This window comes from Mobula hypostoma, chromosome 14, assembly GCF_963921235.1.
Source record: "Mobula hypostoma chromosome 14, sMobHyp1.1, whole genome shotgun sequence".
In the NCBI taxonomy this organism is placed as follows: Eukaryota; Metazoa; Chordata; class Chondrichthyes; order Myliobatiformes; family Myliobatidae; genus Mobula; species Mobula hypostoma.
In genome coordinates, this window is record NC_086110.1 from 13,389,368 (window position 1) to 13,408,226 (window position 18,859).

At 41.2% G+C, this 18,859-nt stretch overlaps 1 protein-coding gene across 1 annotated transcript; it reads right to left on the reverse strand.

Moving 5' to 3' along the window:
* Positions 1-1,311: 1,311 nt before the first annotated feature.
* LOC134356444 (tyrosine-protein phosphatase non-receptor type substrate 1-like) lies at positions 1,312-15,066 on the reverse strand. Its single transcript, XM_063067394.1, has 7 exons — positions 15,012-15,066; positions 14,505-14,810; positions 9,208-9,501; positions 8,523-8,621; positions 8,027-8,070; positions 6,055-6,165; positions 1,312-2,017 (listed from the first exon to the last, which is right to left on the reverse strand). The coding sequence occupies exons 1-7, from the start codon at positions 15,064-15,066 to the stop codon at positions 1,886-1,888; spliced, it is 1,041 nt and encodes a 346-aa protein (XP_062923464.1). The 3' UTR covers positions 1,312-1,885.
* Positions 15,067-18,859: the final 3,793 nt, after the last annotated feature.

Below are 18,859 nucleotides of genomic sequence, written 5' to 3' on the forward strand. Positions count from 1 at the left end.
TGCCTTCTAGTCGCTGGTTTCTAGGCCTGGTCCCTCTTTCCCTAGCCCAAGTCTGCGTTCTTGTCGCTGATCCTGGTCTGAGTCCTGTCACGTCTCTACTCTAGTCAAGTCCTGTTCCTTGTACATCAGTGGCTGTGTCTTGTATTTGGGTCCGTTCCCAGACCCCATTGTGATACAAGGGCGTGACCGTTGGGGAGCTATATTTATATCCAATCCTCGCCTGGGTTGATACTTTCACCTCTGAAAAACGGTCCCCTTTGTTGTGGTCACAGTCGGTGACTTCGAAAGGATTTCGGAGGATAACGGGAAGATCAATTGAAGATAATGGGAAGAAATTGGTAACGAAAACCAATCTCCCTCGGGATCAATAAAGTATGACTATGACTATGACTACGAGTATGATCGACGGCGTCAGCTCACCTGAAGATTCAAATATCGCCCTCTCTCTCTCTCTCTCTCTCTCTCTCTCTCTCCACCACTACTCAGCTCAACACCACGAACTGAACTGAACGTTAGTCATCTTCGTAAGACTACCTATTTACCCCATACACTTGAAGAAGCTTGGTTGTCATATATTTCCACACTTACTTATACATAATCATTGCTAACCTGTTTTATGTATCTGCATTTATATTACTGTATTGCGTAGTTTCTAATACATTCCATTAGTTAATAGTGTTTTCTATCCCTGCTGGCTGTTTAACCTGTCACGGGGTACGTGACATCTGTACCTACTCTCCACCTTTCTTAACCCCGCACGTTATCCAAATAAACACGTTGACCAGATGACCAACAATTATATATTATTCTAACAGGATGTTCTCCCTGTTGTGTCACACATACATCTACCTGAATCGGAGTTAATGTGTCAATTTATTGACTATTGGCCAAATAATTGCTGGGCATATTGCTGACTTATTTTGCTCCATCGGGCAATTGGGAAGTTATTAATCGCTGAGGAGCTCTGTCCAGAGCACCATATTCTTCGAGAGTACACATCTAAAGACGTGATTCCTATATAAATTTACATTCTAACGTCCACGTTTTTCAGTCAAATGTTATGGTTAGGCTAAACTTGATTTGCTTTAATTTGACCATGTGCTTATTTCCTCTGCCCAGTGTGGGCTGTGAACGTACGCAGATTGTGATGCATTTCTCTTGCCTTTTGGCTGCCCTGGCATTTCTGTTACGACCATGTGATAGTACAGTTATATTTTACAACTAATTTTGAGCAGCAAGTCATGAATGTATATGAAACAGAAGAGTACTGCATTTTTTTATCATACGACATTTACTGATAAAAATTCAGGCACAGAGGTGTTATCACGAGAATACTTTGCGATCTTTTTTTTCACATCTTCAAATCTGTATTTCCCTCAGTTGAACGTTGACATCAGTGAGCAAGAATAACTGTTCAGTTGGTGGATGTTACCCTACAAACAACGTTTCCCTCGCAGGCTGTGACGAATCTCTGATATTTCTTTCATCCTCTGAGGACTGGGGAGGGAATATCTTGGTGGCGGAGGGGTTTTTAAAGCAATGTAGGTTTATATCATGGAACGACTGGGAACTGTTCAATTAACCAGCAAAGGAGGTTATTGTTGAACATATCAGGCATTATCCTCTTGAATGACCGGGCAGTAGAGAGAGTTGGAATGGCACAATGTATTCTCAATCTTATCCATAAGCTTCGTTCTTTTATTTTTTTTCCAGTGATAATCGCCCCCAATAAATCGAAGACGAAATTGATCCCTTATCTTCCAAACTCATACATGTGATATCGATTAACAATCTATGTCTGGATGCAAGAAATGGAACAAAACAGTGCCTCGGGATAGCATTCATTGATAGTCCGTAGCTCTAAACTGCAGCTGGATTCTCAGCTTCACAGTTTCTTTGCTGTAATTACATCTGCGTACAATGAATGTTGGTTTTGATGTTTGGATGCTGAGGTGTTCTTGGAATCGGGAAGCTGCAGAGTGGCGTAAGTCAGTTTGTCAGCTCCAATTCTTTTCGTCTGTGAAAATATTTCAAAACCAGCAGTTAATCAAGAATCATCGATTGAACAAACTGAATCAAAGATTGTAGAATAAATTGGTGATGCGCCCATAAGTTATCAAACTAGATTTCTGCTGTTTTACACAAAAGTTTTGTCAATATTTTTTCAACTTTTTCTTTTTGATTCATATGGTATTTCCACTCTAACAGCCTGTGTTGGCACACTGAACAATAAGCGTTTCTGTCCTTATTTGAAATGAAGTTCAACAAAATCGAGTTGGGAGAGTTGTTAACTCCTTGAAGCAGCAGGTATACTGTATACAAAATATTTCGCTAACTGAAAATACAAGCACATTTTTTGTGTTATATGTGTCTGATTGCTGCAAACTGCTTAGTCTATAGACCTTACTGGTATTTCCTCAGTCACACCTGAAAACAGAACTCCAAATACACATAGACACTGCTATCAGTGGATACCGCACAGCTGATAGATTGAAGTTTGGCACTTTGTTCATTCATTCCGTATGCTTACTGTTTAGTCACAGTTCAGTATTTCCATCAATAACACCAATGTTCGTTTGGTTCAGTGTTCCACTGTTATTATCAGATATTCGTGTTCATTATGGAGATGATAATGGGCTTTGGAGAGGATGGCTTTCGCATGTACATGCTTTTTAGTACTTCCTGGTTTGCAAATTACATATGGGAAATTAAATTCATAAAAGCAAGAGAAAAAGCTAATCTTGAGAGAGTTTGCAGATGCTGGAAATCTTGAGGAATGCAAAGAAAAATGCTGAAGAAATTCATTATCTAAGGCAGCATGTATAAATAAACTGTCGATGTTTCTGGCCGAAGCGCTTTAACAGGACAGTAAATGGAGTCAGAAGTTAGAATCAGAAGGTGGGGAAGGGGTAGAGCATGGCAGGTGATAGGAAAAACAAGGTTGGTAAGAAGGTGTGTGGATGATGGGGGATGGAGTGACGTAGAAGCTAGGACGTGGTGGGTGGAAAAGGAAAATGGTGGAGGAAGGAGTCTGATAGGAAGAATCAATGGACCCTGGAAGAAATGGAAGAAGGTGGGGCACCAGTAGAGGTGATGGACAGATCAGAGAAGAGAAGAGAAGAGGTGAAAGGGAGCCAGAATTGGGAGCAGAGAAAAAAAAGAGAGGAGGTGGTGATGAAGTAAGTATCAAAAGTTAGAGAGATCAATGCTTATGCCTTCAGGTTGGAGTCCACCCAGATGGAACAAAAAGGTAATGATATTTCGAGGGTATTCAGTTGTAAATGTCATAGTGACAAAGGTCTGCTCAGGTCGGTAAAATTAACCTCCTTTGGGATAATGTTTATATAAGGATACTACAGACCTGTTAGCTTGACATGAGTGGTTCGGAAGTTGTGGGAAGCGATGGTAGGGAAGAGAATACGGAGTATCTGGATGCACATGACAAGATAGGCCAAAGCAAGCATGATTTTCTGAAAGGAGAATCCTGCCTGACTAACCTATTTCAATTTCTGAGGAAAGTATAAGCAGGGTAGAGAAAGAAAATGTAGTAGATATGGTGTACTTAGATTTTCAGAAGGCCTTTGACATGGTGCCGCACATGAGACTGCTTGGCAAGATAAGAGCCCATGGCATTACATAGGAGTCAGTAGCATGGGAGTAGCAGTGGCTGATTGGCAAAAAACAGAGAGTGGAATAAGACCATAAGACAAAGGAGCAGAAGTCGACCATTCGGCCCATCGAGTCTGCTCCGGCATTTGATCATGAGCTGATCCATTCTCCCATTTAGTCCCAACCCCTGCCTTCTCACCATAACCTTTGATGCCCTGGCTACTCAGATACCTATCAATCTCTGCCTTAAACACACCCAAAGACGTGGCCTCCACTGCTGCCCGTGGCAAGAAATTCCATAGATTCACCACCGTCTGACTAAAAAAAATTCTTCGCATTTCTGACCTGAATGGGCGCCCTTCGATCCTTAAGTCATGCCCTCTCGTAATAGACTCCCCCATCATGGGAACAAACTTTGCCACATCCACTCTGTCCATGCCTTTCAACATTCGAAATGTTTCTATGAGGTCTCCCTCATTCTGCTAAACTCCAAGGAATACAGTGCAAGAGCGGACAAACGTTCCTCATATGTTAATCCTCTCTTTCACGGAATCATTCTCGTGAATCTTCACTGTACCCTCTCCAACGTTAGCACATCCTTTCTTAAATATAGAGACCAAAACTGCCGACAGTACTCCAAGTGAGGTCTCACCAGCGCCTTATAGAGCCTCAACATCACATTCCTGCTCCTATACTCTATTCCTCTAGAAATGAATGCAAACATTGCATTCGCCTTCTTCACTACCGATTCAACCTGGAGGTTAACCTTAAGAGTATCCTGTACGAGGACTCCCAAGCCTCGTTGCATCTCAGAACTTTGAATTCTTTCATCATTTAAATAATAATCTGCCCGTTTATTTCTTCTGCCAAAGTGGATAACCGTACACTTTCCAACATTGTATTTCATTGGCCACTTCTTCGCCCATTCTGCGAATCTATCCAAGTCTCTCTGCGGCCTCTCCGTTTCCTCAGCACTACCGGCCCCTCCCGCTATCTTCGTATCGTCAGCAAACTTAGCCACAAAGCCATGTATTCCATAATACAAATCGTTGATGCACAATGTAAAAAGAAGCGGCCCCAACACGGACCCTTAGGTCCCCTCATAAAGAGATCCTATTCTGGCTGGCTATTGGTTGCCCGTGGAGTTGCACAGGGGTTGGTGTTGGGGACCGCTGCTTTTTACCATGTATGTCAATGATTTAAACTATGGAATTAATAGACTTGTAGCTAAATTTGCCGATGATACAAAGGTAGGTGGATGAGTTAGTAGTTTTGAGGAAACATAGAGTCTGCAGAAAGACTTAGCTAGTTAAGGGGAATGGGCAAAGAAGTGGCAAGTGATATACAATGTTGGAAAGTATATGGTCATGCACCTTGGTGGGAGAAATAAACGGACAGACTATTGGGAAGATGGGGAGATAATTCAAAATGCAGAGATGCAAAACGACTTGGGAGTCTCTGTGCAGAATGCACTAAAGTTAACCCCTAGGCTCAGTCGGTGTTGAAGAAAAGCAAATGTTGGCATTTCATTTCTGGAATATAAGCGGATGGGTGTGATGTTGAGGCTCGAAGAGGCACTCATGAGTCCACACTTGTAGTAGTGTTTGCACTTTTGGACTCCTTATATTAGAAAGGATAAACTGACATTGGAGAGGTTTCAGAGAATATTCACGACAATGCTTCCAGGAGTGAAAGGGTTACCGTATGAGCAACGTCTGGCAGCTCTTGGGCTGTATTCCCTGGAATTTAGGGGCATGCAGCGGGAATCTCATAGAGACATTCCGAATGTTAAAAGGCCTGAACCCATTAGATATGGCGAATCTAATTATTTCCCATGGCAGGAGAGTCTGGGACAGGAAGGCACGACTTCAGGATTGAAGGTCGTCCATTTAGACAGTGATGCGGAAAAAGTACTTTAGTCAGACGGTTGTTAATATGTGGAATTTGTTGCCGCGAACGGCTGTGGAGGCCGAGTCATTCGGTGTATATAAGGCAGAGATATATATGTTCTTGATTAGCCAGGGCATCAAAGGGTATAGGAAGAAGGCAGGGGAGTGGGCATGACTCGAAGAATTGGATCAGCCCATGATTGAATGCCGGAGCAGACTCTGCTTCTATATCTTATAGTCTTATGGTTTTATATATATATATATGTTTTGCGTGGCTCGGTAGCGTAGCGGCTAGCGTATCACTATTACAGCTGCAGTGATCCAGGTTTAGTTCCCATACATGACTAAATGGTGGGTTTATACGTTTTCCCATGACCGTATGCCTTTTTTAGGCGTTCGGGTTTCCTCTCACATTTGAAAGAAGTACGGCGAGTCGGCTAATTGGTAACATGGGTGCAATTGGGCGGTACGAACCTATTAGGCCGGACGCCTCAGTAACAGTGTTAAATATCTGAAGAAAATTCATATGTTATTCATGGCAAACTCTCTGCTTTACCTGAGAATAGATAGTGCGCTCTTCTTGTTGTCGATCTTTCCGAAATCCTATGCTGTCCCGCATATTTAGTGAAACATAGGCGGTGGTGAGATCAACCGCAGCCTGTTCAGCCTGTTGGGAAAACACATTTAATACTGATAACTGATACAAAGGTCAGTGACCATGAAATACGTTTGATTCGGAATATCTAATCATAGAAAAGTATTTAAAATGGTTGGAATGATATTTTGTGCGCGTATACTATCGTTGTTCGTATATCATACGGGAGCTGGGATACCAAACCCATTTCAGGCTAGAAGTTGACACGTTTATTTTAGATTTCCGAACAACCACGTAAAACCATTCTATCAAGCCGATGGATTTCTCAGGTCTGGCCATCTTTTTTTTTTCCATCTCTTCTGTCACATCCCTTACGCCCCTCCAAGTTTTGTTCATGGGCTTTCTCCGATGCGATTATCTTATGCACCCCATCAAATCATTATAATTATTGGCGTGACCAGATTTCGTCCCCATGGTGCATTTAGAACTTGTGACCCTTCAAACTCGCAATATCTACTTTGAGGACATTGGAACAAATGGCAAGACCTGATGTACTGTTCCAGCCTGGCTGAACTGAGGTAGCGAATACGGAAGGGGCATCTTGCCAACTGTTGAACTGACTGGTGTTGCTGGTGAATCAATTAAACTACAATAAAATGAAATAGAGCAGTTAGACATGGCCGCAGTAAGTCGTTAAAATAGCATTTGTTATGGCTGAAGCAATGACATAGCATTCCAGAGGAATAAAGCGACAGTGCAAAAACCATCTTGAACGATCAGTTTCAACTTAGATTTTTCTCTCAGAAGCGGTCCTTCATTTCGGGAAGTGATACGAACGCTGATGGAAGTTTTAACGGAGTTCTACTATAATGAAGCCAGTGATATATGACAACCTTGTTTTGGTGATATGAAAAGTTGCTGCAGCAAATATCGTTAGGTAAATGTAAAATATTGCACTAAAATTGGGAAGATGATTAATGGAACACAAGAAGACATCTTCAGTTTTAGTCAGATAAAATCGACAAAGATTAAATATATTCTAAAAGAAGAATCCAGGTGGGACAATTTTAATAACATTGAACTGCTGGAAATTTAAAGTAAACAAATAAAACACACAGTAGATCAGGAAACACCAGAGCAAAGAGAAACATTTGAAGTTGACATTGCTTTCTGTGGAGAGGTGTTCAATCTGAAAGGACAAATATTACTCTTTTCCAAGATGTCGTTAAGATTTTTAATTTCTGGTTTAAATCGAAAATGAGAGATGACAATACATTTATAGATTTCATGTACTTCTTTCAAAATTGAGGATGATAACCATTCAGCGTAGCCTCGTGGAGCAGAAGGCGCCTTGAGGAGTTTCGTTACCATTTGTGTTTCATTGTGCACCAGATAGTACACGGTGTTATTGGGAGCATATTCGATTCTATACACTGCTGTGTGGATCTTTGTTGGGAATCCAGGTTAAAAACTGCATATGAGTTCCAAAACAAGACTTCGTTGCAGTTTTTATCTTGCTTACTGTGCGTTTAAATCAATTGTAACATATATTGCGAACTGATTCATGCGTGTAATGTATTTTCCCAATGACAACTACACCGCCATTCTCGTAAACCGACATTTGACATCTAAAACATCCCCGTCTTAGATTTGTATTTAATCATTCGTCACACGAAGAATGATTAACAGCCTAACTTCCCTTAGTCTACATTACGGTTCATCTTAATGTAACTGATATGGAATCTTGAAAGACTATAGGAAGTAGATTCAACAGGAATATTCAAATAGATCTTGGATATATGCTTCAAAATAAAGAGTTGTCACAGAGTTTCATTCTTCCCTACTGCGTTCCAAATGTTAGAACAAAATAAATTCATAATGTATCTGCTATATATATACGTCGTTCTGAAAGAAGAGGAACCACTACACGTACCGGCTCTGCATTCTGACATCTGTCCACAGAACTTGTGCTAACCCCTTAAGAAATAAAAGAAATTATTTGCATTGTAAAAACTGGACTACGTTTAAATACTGTCGCTAAAATAGAAATTAAAATCATTGAGACATGCACGAGTTCGTCAATGTTCTTTACACATTCATAGTAAGTCCAGACCTACGCCAAGTTGCATACGCTTCAGAATATGGATCTGCCATTGTATTGTAAACGGCATTTGAAGTACTCCAAAGAGATATGACGGCATTTATGAACAAGATACAGCCTGTAAATACAGCGAGTGGACTGGTGAAATTAATGCACTTAACATCCAGCTTGTGTTGTGCCTGATGGTTATCAATGTAATCATGTTCGTACATCTCAATCTATGTCTAATCATGCTGTAATGACACTTATTCTTTTTGAAGTTCAATATCTTTAGTGCATCTATTTTGCACGAATAAAGCTGATATTTCTCAGCGATCAGGGTCCTTACCATGCGAGCTCTTTAACTTGACTTTCACCAAAACTATTATCAGAGCTAAAATTGCCGATCCGCCCACTGCAAATGCCAGAATCAATTTAGTATCAGCGCCTTGTGGCTCTACAGGGGTAAAACAAGAAACTGTGAAGCATTTATACATCTAAAAACAAATCTACACATGAGAATCAACAACGTAAATTACTTCATAGGCTCCTTTCAAATCTCACTGCACATATCGGAAAATATATCATGAGACAGGAAATGCAGATTCCCACCTTTGTTATATCACGATAAGGTAAAAAGTTTAAGTGTTGCATTATCACAATTTTGCCAAATGATCAGAAGTTTGATACCTTCCAAATACTGCACGAATTCAATTCGTCCTACACTACTTAATATAACGGAAAAAACACGTCAGTTCTTGAACATCGTTCACACTGAATATTAACTATCAATATTAGTCATTCTTCCTTGTTTGAGTAGCTGTTCAGTTACTGTTCTTAACAAAGTCACATTGACCCCATCATTATGACTAATAAGCCATTCCATCTTACAATGAGCGCAAAAGATTCTGAACCTGCTGAAATCCAGAGTAACACATAAAGTCCTGGAGGAACTCAGCGGATCAGACAGATCTAAAGTGTCGACGTTTATGTCCGAGATCCAACATCATGACTTCATCGAGACACCATCTTACCTTGGTCCAGGAAGTAGCTGAAACTGGCAGGCACCTTGAGGGAGACATGCGATACCAGACAGGTGTAAACATCTTTTCCCCAAGTAGACTTCCTGGTTTCCAATAAACTAAAAGCTTCGTACAAGCCGTCCACGCTCCGGTTTGTCACACTTTCTATTCCAGTGCGAATTTGCTTGTTATTTCTTTGCCAAACGATTTCTACTTTCTCCGGGTAGAAGGCAGCCGTTTTACAAAGGAGCTTTCGAGGAGACGAAAACTCTCCAACAGGAACAATTTCCAAAGGAGTTGGAGGAGCTTGGGTAAAAACAAAGTTATTTTGGGTACTTTCAATCCATTTCAGAGTAGGTAGGTTCCCTTAATTCCCCGCCAACTGGCATGACCGTCTAACTCTAATTCTTTCAATTTTACGTTCGGTTTATTGTTGCTCAAGCATTGACACACACCTCTAAGCGAAACATTGCTCTTCTGGGGTAAATTGCAAAATACAGTACATATCATCACACATAGCACATGTAGTTACCATCCAGCACAGACAGTCACAAAACAAGCAAAATAAAATGGAGTCACCTTAGGGAACGGATGAAAGGAATAGTTCAGAGAATACATATCGATGGCGAATCTAAAAGGTTCGAAATGAGGAAGACATTCTCTTTGAATGGTATTTGAGCTTCATTCCACAGTTGGTTTGCGGCGGGCGTTGGCTTTGGAACCTGGCTACTTTTGTTTTTTTCATTTCGTATAAGACTGAGCTACAAAACCCAAATATCACAGATTTCTATAGCACATGGAGTATAATATTCTAGCAGCTCAATTGCTAAGGGAGTGTTTCAGGTCTTGGGGTTGAGTTTTCAAGTAATAAACATTCAGTAATAGAGCTTCCCTCGAAATGTAAACCATTCCTGCAACAGTTCCCCATATTGAATGTTGTAAATTATATCCTCCGTGAAACAACCAGGAACGCAAATGCACATTGATATTAAGTTCATTGATTCTGTAGTTCTATTCTTGCTAAAGCCTGCAAAACATAGTCGACAGTGACTTGGCACTGCTATAGGATAGTTTGTGAAAATCATGCCTTGCAGAGTATCGAACAGGAACTGAACAACTTCAATTGCACCATACACAGAGTTTTCTAAAACATGAGCCCAATTTTAAGGTTTTGTAATCATAGACTGCTTCGGCTGCAGCTATGGTCTGTGTCTAACAGGGGGGATTCAATAGTTAGATTGCTTTATCTGTTTATAATTCAGTGAGGATTTCACTCTGCTTGCAATGGCCATCCCGCGTTCACGGTTGCCCGATTCCATCTCCCACGCCTATACCGACGTCAACGATTTTGGCCTTGTTAAATTCTCGGTGAAGGGCAATCCCAAGGTGAAAAAAATCGAAGGCTTTCACAGATACATTAAGCGCAAAGGGATAGCGACAAACAGAATTGATCCATTTGAAGATCAGCGTGTTCAACAATGCATGGAGGCGAAAGTGATGGGGGGAGATCTTATCTATTTCCATTTGTTTTTACTCGGGAGACGTACACAGAGACTATACAACTCATGCAAAACAGAAGCAATGTCATTGCCCACATACGGATTACTGCCTTGAGGCAAATTAGGGTGCAGAAGTCTCCCGAATATGGCAAGGTGTCCCATCGGACCTCGCTGGAGGCTAGTGCAGAAAGTGAAAGTGCCCCGATAGACGTATTCAAGATATCCTTACTCATGGGTGAAGTGCCGGAGGACTAGAGTATAACTAATGTTTTAAGACTATATGACTATTGGATATAGGAGCCGAGTTAGGCCATTTGGCCCACCAAGTTTGCTCTGCCATTTCATCAGAGTTAACTTTTACCTCTCAGCCCCAATCTCCCGCCTTCTCTCCGTAGTTCTTCATGCCCTGACAAATCAAGAATCTATCAACTACAGCTTTAAATATCCATAAACGCTTGGTCTACATAGCAGCTTGTGGCAAAAAAAAAATTCCACGGGTTCACCATTCTCTGGCTATAGGCATTCCTCTTCATTTCTTTTTTTAAAAGGACGTCCCTCTACTGTAAGGCTGCGTCCTCTGGTCTGAGACTCTCCCACCATAAGAAACATCCTCTGCACATCCACACTAAACAGTATTTTCACCTTCAACAGGTTTCCATGCCATCGCCCCTAATTTATTTTTTTCTGAATTCTAGTGAAAACAGTCCCAGAGCCATAAATCCTCTACATATGACTAGTTATTTAATTCTGGAATCATTGTCGTGAACCTACTTTGAACTTACTCCAGTTCCAGTACATTCACAGAGAGGGCCCAAAACTGCTCACAATATGCCATGATGCCTCACCAGTGCTTTACAAAGTCTCAACATTACATCTTTGCTTTTATATTCTAGTCCTCTCGAAATAAATGCGATCATTGCATTTGTCTTCCTGATCTCCGACTCAACCAGCAAATTAACCTTTGTGGATTACTTCACACGGACTCCCAAGTCCCTTTGTGACTCAAAGTTTTTTGTATTTTCTCTCCAGTTAGAAAATAGTCAAAACGTTCATACCCTCCACCAAAGTGGATGGCCACACTGCATCCCATCTGCTATTTGTTTGCCTATTCTCCTAATCTGTCTAAATCTTTCTGCAGTCTCTCTACCTCCCTGTCCATCTATTTTTATCGTCTGCAGCTTTGCAACAAAGCCATCAATGCCATCAACCATATCACTGACATATAACCTTAAACGAATAGGTCACAACACAGACCCCTTTGGAACACCATTAGTGACGGGCAGCTAACCAACAAATATTCCCTTTATTCCCACTCTTTGTCTTCTTACCAACCAGCCACTGTTTTATCTACCCTAGAATCTTTCCTGTAATGCTTTGGGCTCGTAGCTTGTTAAACAGCCTTGTGTGTGGTACTATGTCAAAGGCCTTCTGAAAATCCAAGTACACAACAACAGATTCTCCCTATATTTATCTATCCTTTATTCATTCCTTCAAATAATTCAATCAGATTTGTCTGGCGAGAGTTTCTCTTCAGGAAATCATGATTAATATGGCCTGTTTTATTATGTTCCTTCAAGTAACCTAAGACCTGATCCTTAATAATGGACTCCAAAATCTTGTCAACCAGTTAGCTGAGACTGACTGGCCTATAGTTTCTCTTTTCTGCCTGTCTGCCTTCTTGAAGAGTGTAATGACATTTGCAACTTTCCAGTCTTCCAGAACCATTCCAAAATCTATTAATTCCTGAAAGACCTTTACTATTGCCTCCACAATCTCATCAGCAACTTTTATAGGGACCCTGGAATGTACATCATCTGGTCCAGGTGAATTACTTACCTTCAGACCATTTAGTTTCCCAGTAACCTGCTCTCCAATTATGTCTCTAGTTTGCCGCTGTTCAAGATAGACTCTGGGAATAAGCCGGGATATTATAGACCAGTGGGTATTACAGAGAAGTGGGTAGTTTATTGGAAGCTATTCTAAAGAATGTGACATATACCGTAAATTTTAAGATAGACTGGGCTTGTTTGGGAATAGGCAACATTGTTTTGTGCAATGTAGGCTGTGTCTAACCAATCTCAAAGAGCTTATTGAACCGGTTACCATTGCTCCTGATGAAGGATAACAGTGGATGTGGTCAACATGGCTTTTAGCAAGAGCTTTGTAAAAGTTCTTCATGGGGGTGGCGGGCTGATCATGTACGTTCGCTTGGCATTCAGTATGAATGAGTAAATTGCATCTAACGTTGGTTTCACGGGAGAATCCAGAGTATGGTAGTGGATGGCTGATCTTTGAATGAAGGCCTTTGACTAGTGGTGTAGGCATTGCTATGAAAGTTTGCAGAGGGTCATGGAGCAGGTGGGCTGAAAATGGCAGATATAATTTAATGAAAGTAATTGTAAGCTGTTGCACTTTGAGAAGACAAACCAGTCTCGGATATACACAGTCAAAGAGACTGGCATTGAGGAGTGCGGTAAAAATAATCTTGGAATATAGATCGATAATTCATTGAAAATGGAGTCAATGACGGATAGTATCGTAAAGATCGCCTTGGTTATACAGGCCTTCATATATCAGAATATTGAGTGTAGAAGTTGGGATGTTATGCTGAATTGGTATTAGATATAAGTGAGAACAAATTTGGAGTATTGTTTGCAGTTCTGGTTACCTATCTGCAGGAAAGTTATCAATATGATTGAATGAGTACAAAGAAAACTTACACGGAAGTGGCATGAATTTGAGGACATGAATTATCAGGAAAGGTTTAACAGGTTAGGATTGTTTCCATGATTCGTAAGAGAACGAGCGAACTTTTGATTGAGGCATACAAAATTATGAGGGATGTAGATATGGTGCATGTAAGCCTGCTTCATCCACTGAGGTTGGGTGAGAATGGAATTGGAAGTCATTGCTTAAGAATGAAATGAGAAGTATTAAATACGAACCTGAGGGGAAACGTCTTCACTCAGACGGTGATGCTACTGTGCAATGAGCTGCCAGCGGAAGTTTTAAATGTAGGTTTGCGCTCGACTCTCTACACTTTACTATTAGCCCTATCAAAATTCACCTCGATTTTGAGAGGTTTATATTTCTCCCCATTTTGTATGGTGAAAGAAATATAGATTTTGCTAATCCTGCATGACAAAAGTTGGAATGACAATTGCAGTGCATGCGACAAATTGTTACATGATGTTGTGATTAACTGGTTTGGAGCTGGGTATTATTCCTCTCTACTAGTTGATGCGTAAATGGAGCATTGTGTTGCTGCATACAGACCCTTTGATAGTGATTATTCTATTAAAGTATTAATATTTTGCCTCCTCTGTGATGACGAATCTAGTTATCCAACTCCAGCTATTCACATTAACATTAACATTATTTCAGCCTTTTGCTTGCAAAACAATCCTAACCTTGCTTGAATGTTAATTCGTTGCATTCAAAAAGTACCTTCGCGATAATGAGGGTAAAATCGAAAGGTATCACGAACCTTGGACATTAGCTTTAACGGGGAGATTGTTGATGAAGAGGGCTGGACTAGAGCAGAGGGAAAGAGCCGGTGAGATACGATACAATGAACAGAACCAACTCTATTATGCGCCGAATAGTTGCCACATGAAATGTGATTAATTCTTCTGTTCTTTTTAAGTCTGAATTTAGAATCTCTGGACTGGGATGTATTTTAACGCGGGAAACAAATGTACTCTAGCCGTTTGTTTTATCCAGTAGAAACTTTTCGTTTTATCCTCAGCACTAAGTTTAAGTTTGATGTAAAATGCACAGAGCCGAAAATCTCCAAGCAGCCACACTCACCGAACACAGTCAGCTTGGTACCACCTCCAGTCCCGAAAGATTGTTTCTGATAGTTTGCTTCACAGTAATACAGTCCGGAGTCGGCCAATTTGACATTCCAGAGTGCAAGTTCTCCCCTTCCCCTTTCTACCGTAAAATGTCTTCTGTTGTCCGTTTCTAAGAATGCTTTCTCGCCTTCCCTCCACCAACGAACGTCAACAGTACCTTGTGATATTGGAAATTTGCAGAACATAGTAACATTCTCACCACCCAGGACTTCCAGTTCCCTTGGTAATTGAGATACTTCGCTTGCAGTTACTTTGACCGCTGCCGGAAAAATAAGCAACAGTATTAATAACAGTTAAATACAGTGAATTAAAACAAAACTACAGACGTATGTCACTGGATATCTAAGAGCCAAAGACGATCGAATAGCTGAACCACTGTAACCGAATTTGCTGCAGGCACTCAGGGTTTAATATTCTAAAATATTATTCAGTTCGGAAACGGCATATATAATCAGCATACCTAGACAAGTAATAGCCAGAAGTGCCATGTACGAAACCGTAAATTTCTCCGACATCTTACAGAAACCAATCGACAAATTCCTGCAATGCAAGTGGTATTTTAAAGCAAGTGCTGGAGGAGAAGTTCTTCATGAGGAAATGTATCAGTATGACGTAGGATGACGCCACGGCAAGGCAGAATAATATAGTTCAAATTTTAACTCTGCGTCCGCTGGAAGGGAGAAACGAACTCTTACAATTCTAATTTTCACATAGCCCAGCTAGTGCTTTCGTGATTATGCTAGAAATTTTGCCCTCTTACTGAATTTAGGGATTATCGATATCTTTATTGAGATATGAATTCAAATCTGCATTCTGCGAATTTTGATGGTAAAGGTGGATCCTTATTACTTCAGCAATTTTCATGAAACAAAAGCATATAGTGTGAAAACTTCATAAATTTATTCTAGTGACAGATTTCAGTCTGTTTTCTGAAAGTAGACCGCATAGTACTCAGGTTCCTTACACTCTGCAGCGACCAGCTCGCGTGAAACTCAGCATAATGCAGCAACAAATGCTGACTGTGTTGGAGATAGATTCCGGGTATAGAATATTAATCACACAAAGAGAGAGTTAGTTTTCAAACACAAATTATTCAGTTTAATGATGACAGATATTCAAGAGGTACTGCGATAAAATCCATAAAGGGTGCATCGACGAAGGTTCAAATAATTGATTGCAGTTCCGAGACTCCATTTTAAATTCAATAAACACAAGCAATTCCATGAGGGAAAGGCTGCTCTTTCAATTATCTCCTACATTTCCACAAAGCAAACAGGAGGCAATAGGATAGTCCATCGAACATAGAACATAGAACATAGAATAGTACAACACATTACAGGCTTTTCGGCCCACAATGTTGTGCAGACCCTCAAACCCTGCCTCCCATATAACCCCCCACATTAAATTCCTCCATATACCTGTCTAGTAGTCTCTTAAACTTCACTAGTGTATCTGCCTCCACCACTGACTCAAGCAGTACATTCCACGCACCAACCACTCTCTGAGTAAAAAAACCTCCCTCTAATATCCCCCTGGAACTTCCCACCCTTTACCTTAAAGCCATGTCCTCTTGTATTCAGCAGTGGTGAACTGGGGAAGAGGCGCTGGCTATCCACTGTATCTATTCCTCTTATTGCCTTGTACACCTCTATCATGTCTCCCCTCATCCTCCTTCTCTCCAAAGAGTAAAGCACTTTCTCCCTTTATCTCTGATCATAACGCATACTCTCTGAACCAGGCAGCATCCTGGTAAATCTCCTCTGTACCTTTTCCAATGCTTCCACATCCTTCCTATAGTGAGACGACCAGAAATGGACACAGTACTCCAATTGTGGCCTAACTAGAGCTTTATAGAGCTGCATCATTACATCGCAACTCTTAAACTCTGTCCCTCGACTAATGAAAGCTAACACCCCATAAGCATTCTTGACTACCCTATCTAACTGTGAGGCAACTTTCAGGGATCTGTGGACATGTACCCCGAGATCCCTCTGCTCCTCCACACTACCGGGTATCCTGCCATTTACTTTGTGGTCTGCCTTGGAGTTTGTCCTTCCAAAGTGTACCACCTCACACTTCCCCGGGTTGAACTCCATCTGCCACATCTCAGCCCACTTCTGCATCCTATCAATGTCTCTCTGCAATCTTCGATAATCCTCTAGACTGTCTACAACACCACCAACCTTTGTGTCGTCTGCAAACTTGCCAACCCACCCCTCTACGCCCACATCCAGGTCGTTAATAAAAATCACGAAAAGTAGAGGTCCCAGAACAGATCCTTGTGGGACACCACTACACACAATCCTTCAATCTGAATGTACTCACTCCACCACGACCCCCTGCCTTCTGCAGACAAGCCAATTCTGAATCCACCTGACCAAACCTCCGTGGATCCCATGGCTTCTGATTTTCATAATAAGCCTACCGTGTGGAACCTTGTCAAATGCCTTTCTAAAATCCATTTAGATCACATCTACTGCACTACCCTCATCTATATGCCTGGTCACCACCTCAAAGAACTCTATTAGGCTTGTTAGACACGTTCTTCCCTTCACAAAGACATGCTGACTGTCCCTGATCAGACGATGATTCCCTTAATGCCCATAGATCCTATTTCTAAGAATCTTTTCCAACAGTTTTCCAACACAGACGTAAGGCTCACTGCTCTACAATTACCCGGACGATTCCTACAACTTTTTTTGAACAAGGGGACAACATTCGCTTCCCTCCAATCCTCCGGTACCATTCTCGTGGAAAACGAAGACATAAAAATCCTAGCCAGAGGCTCAGCAATCTCTTCTCTCGCCTCATGGAGCAGCCTGGGGAATATTCCGTCAGGCCCCGGGGACTTATCCGTCCTAATGTATTTAACAACTCCAACACCTCCTCCCCCTTAATATCAGCATGCTCCAGAGCATCAACCTCACTCATATTATCATCAGGTTCACTCTCATTGGTGAATAACGAAGAGTATTTATTGAGGACCTCGCTAACTTCCACAGCCTCGAGGCACATCTTCTCTAATCGGTCCGACCTTCACTCCTGTCATCCTTTTGTTCTTCACATAATTGAAGAATGCTTTGGATTTTTCCTTTACCCTTCTCACCAAGGCCTTCTCATGCCCCCTTCTTGCTCTTCTCAGCCCCTTCCTAAGCTCCTTTCTTGCTTCCCTATATTCCTCAATAGTCCCATCTGATCCTTGCTTCCTAAACCTCATGTATGCTGTCTTCTTCCACCTGACTAAATTTTCCACCTCACTTGTCACCCATGGTTCCTTCACCCTACCATTCTTTATCTTCCTCACCGGGACAAATTTATCCCTAACATTCTGCATCCATCGAGCAGAAAATTTAACCCGATACAGAAAGATAGGGTTAACACGCACATAAGTGTCTAACCTGACAGGGCATCAATTGTTATCCACTGAATATTTAAATGCTTCTTGGTTGGTGATGAAACAATAATGACCTTTTCATGTGCTTCCCATACCATGTCAAACGGCTCACCATTTTGATCGGTTATGTTTCCCAATTTCCACGAAGCGGTGGGGATGTTATGCCGTTTTCACAGAAGCTTTATCACCATTATAAAATTGTATCTCCCGTCCTCTCAGATCTGAAATTATGTGCCTGATTGGGGCGTAAAGTTGGTCAGAGGTAACACAAATTTTGTCTCTTAGGTCCCACGAGAAGTAATTGAGGTCTGTTTGTTGAGGACTTTAGCCGAGAAATGATATCGACATTTGGAACATTATCCTGCTGTGGATCTGGATGAATCGTAGGAGGCAATTCTAATGATAGATAGCTTAGTTTTACGTTACAGGCAATTTGAGATGCCGAATACAAAAATGTGTCTGCAGCAGAAAACACTATTTCCAGAAGGTACGTTTTCTGTCGTGATTTCTGCCTTGATCATCTGATATTCCTTTTTCTCGACACGTAAGTACCAAAGATAAGAGTACTGCGATTTGTTCCCCATGAACCACTCTCTGTTCTCCATCAGTCCATCCTTCATGGTGTGTAAGAATGGAGCAGTGACTTGGACCAATTACTAAGCACTTAAAAACAAGCTGGCTGATGAAAATTGGCTTCGTTTGAGTACGGTTGGGATTGTCGTGCTAGCTCTTAGGTGCCAATTGATTAAGAATGCCCATGCATTTTTAGTTTTAATTGCTTTAGAGATAAACCCTACATCTCTATGTTTTCACCAGCATATCGTTAACTGGGGCAGAAACACTCAGGAAAGACTTTTTTTTCTTTTTTTAAGCATTCAGTTTACTGGGTTTTTTTTTAAATTTTAAATGCTTGA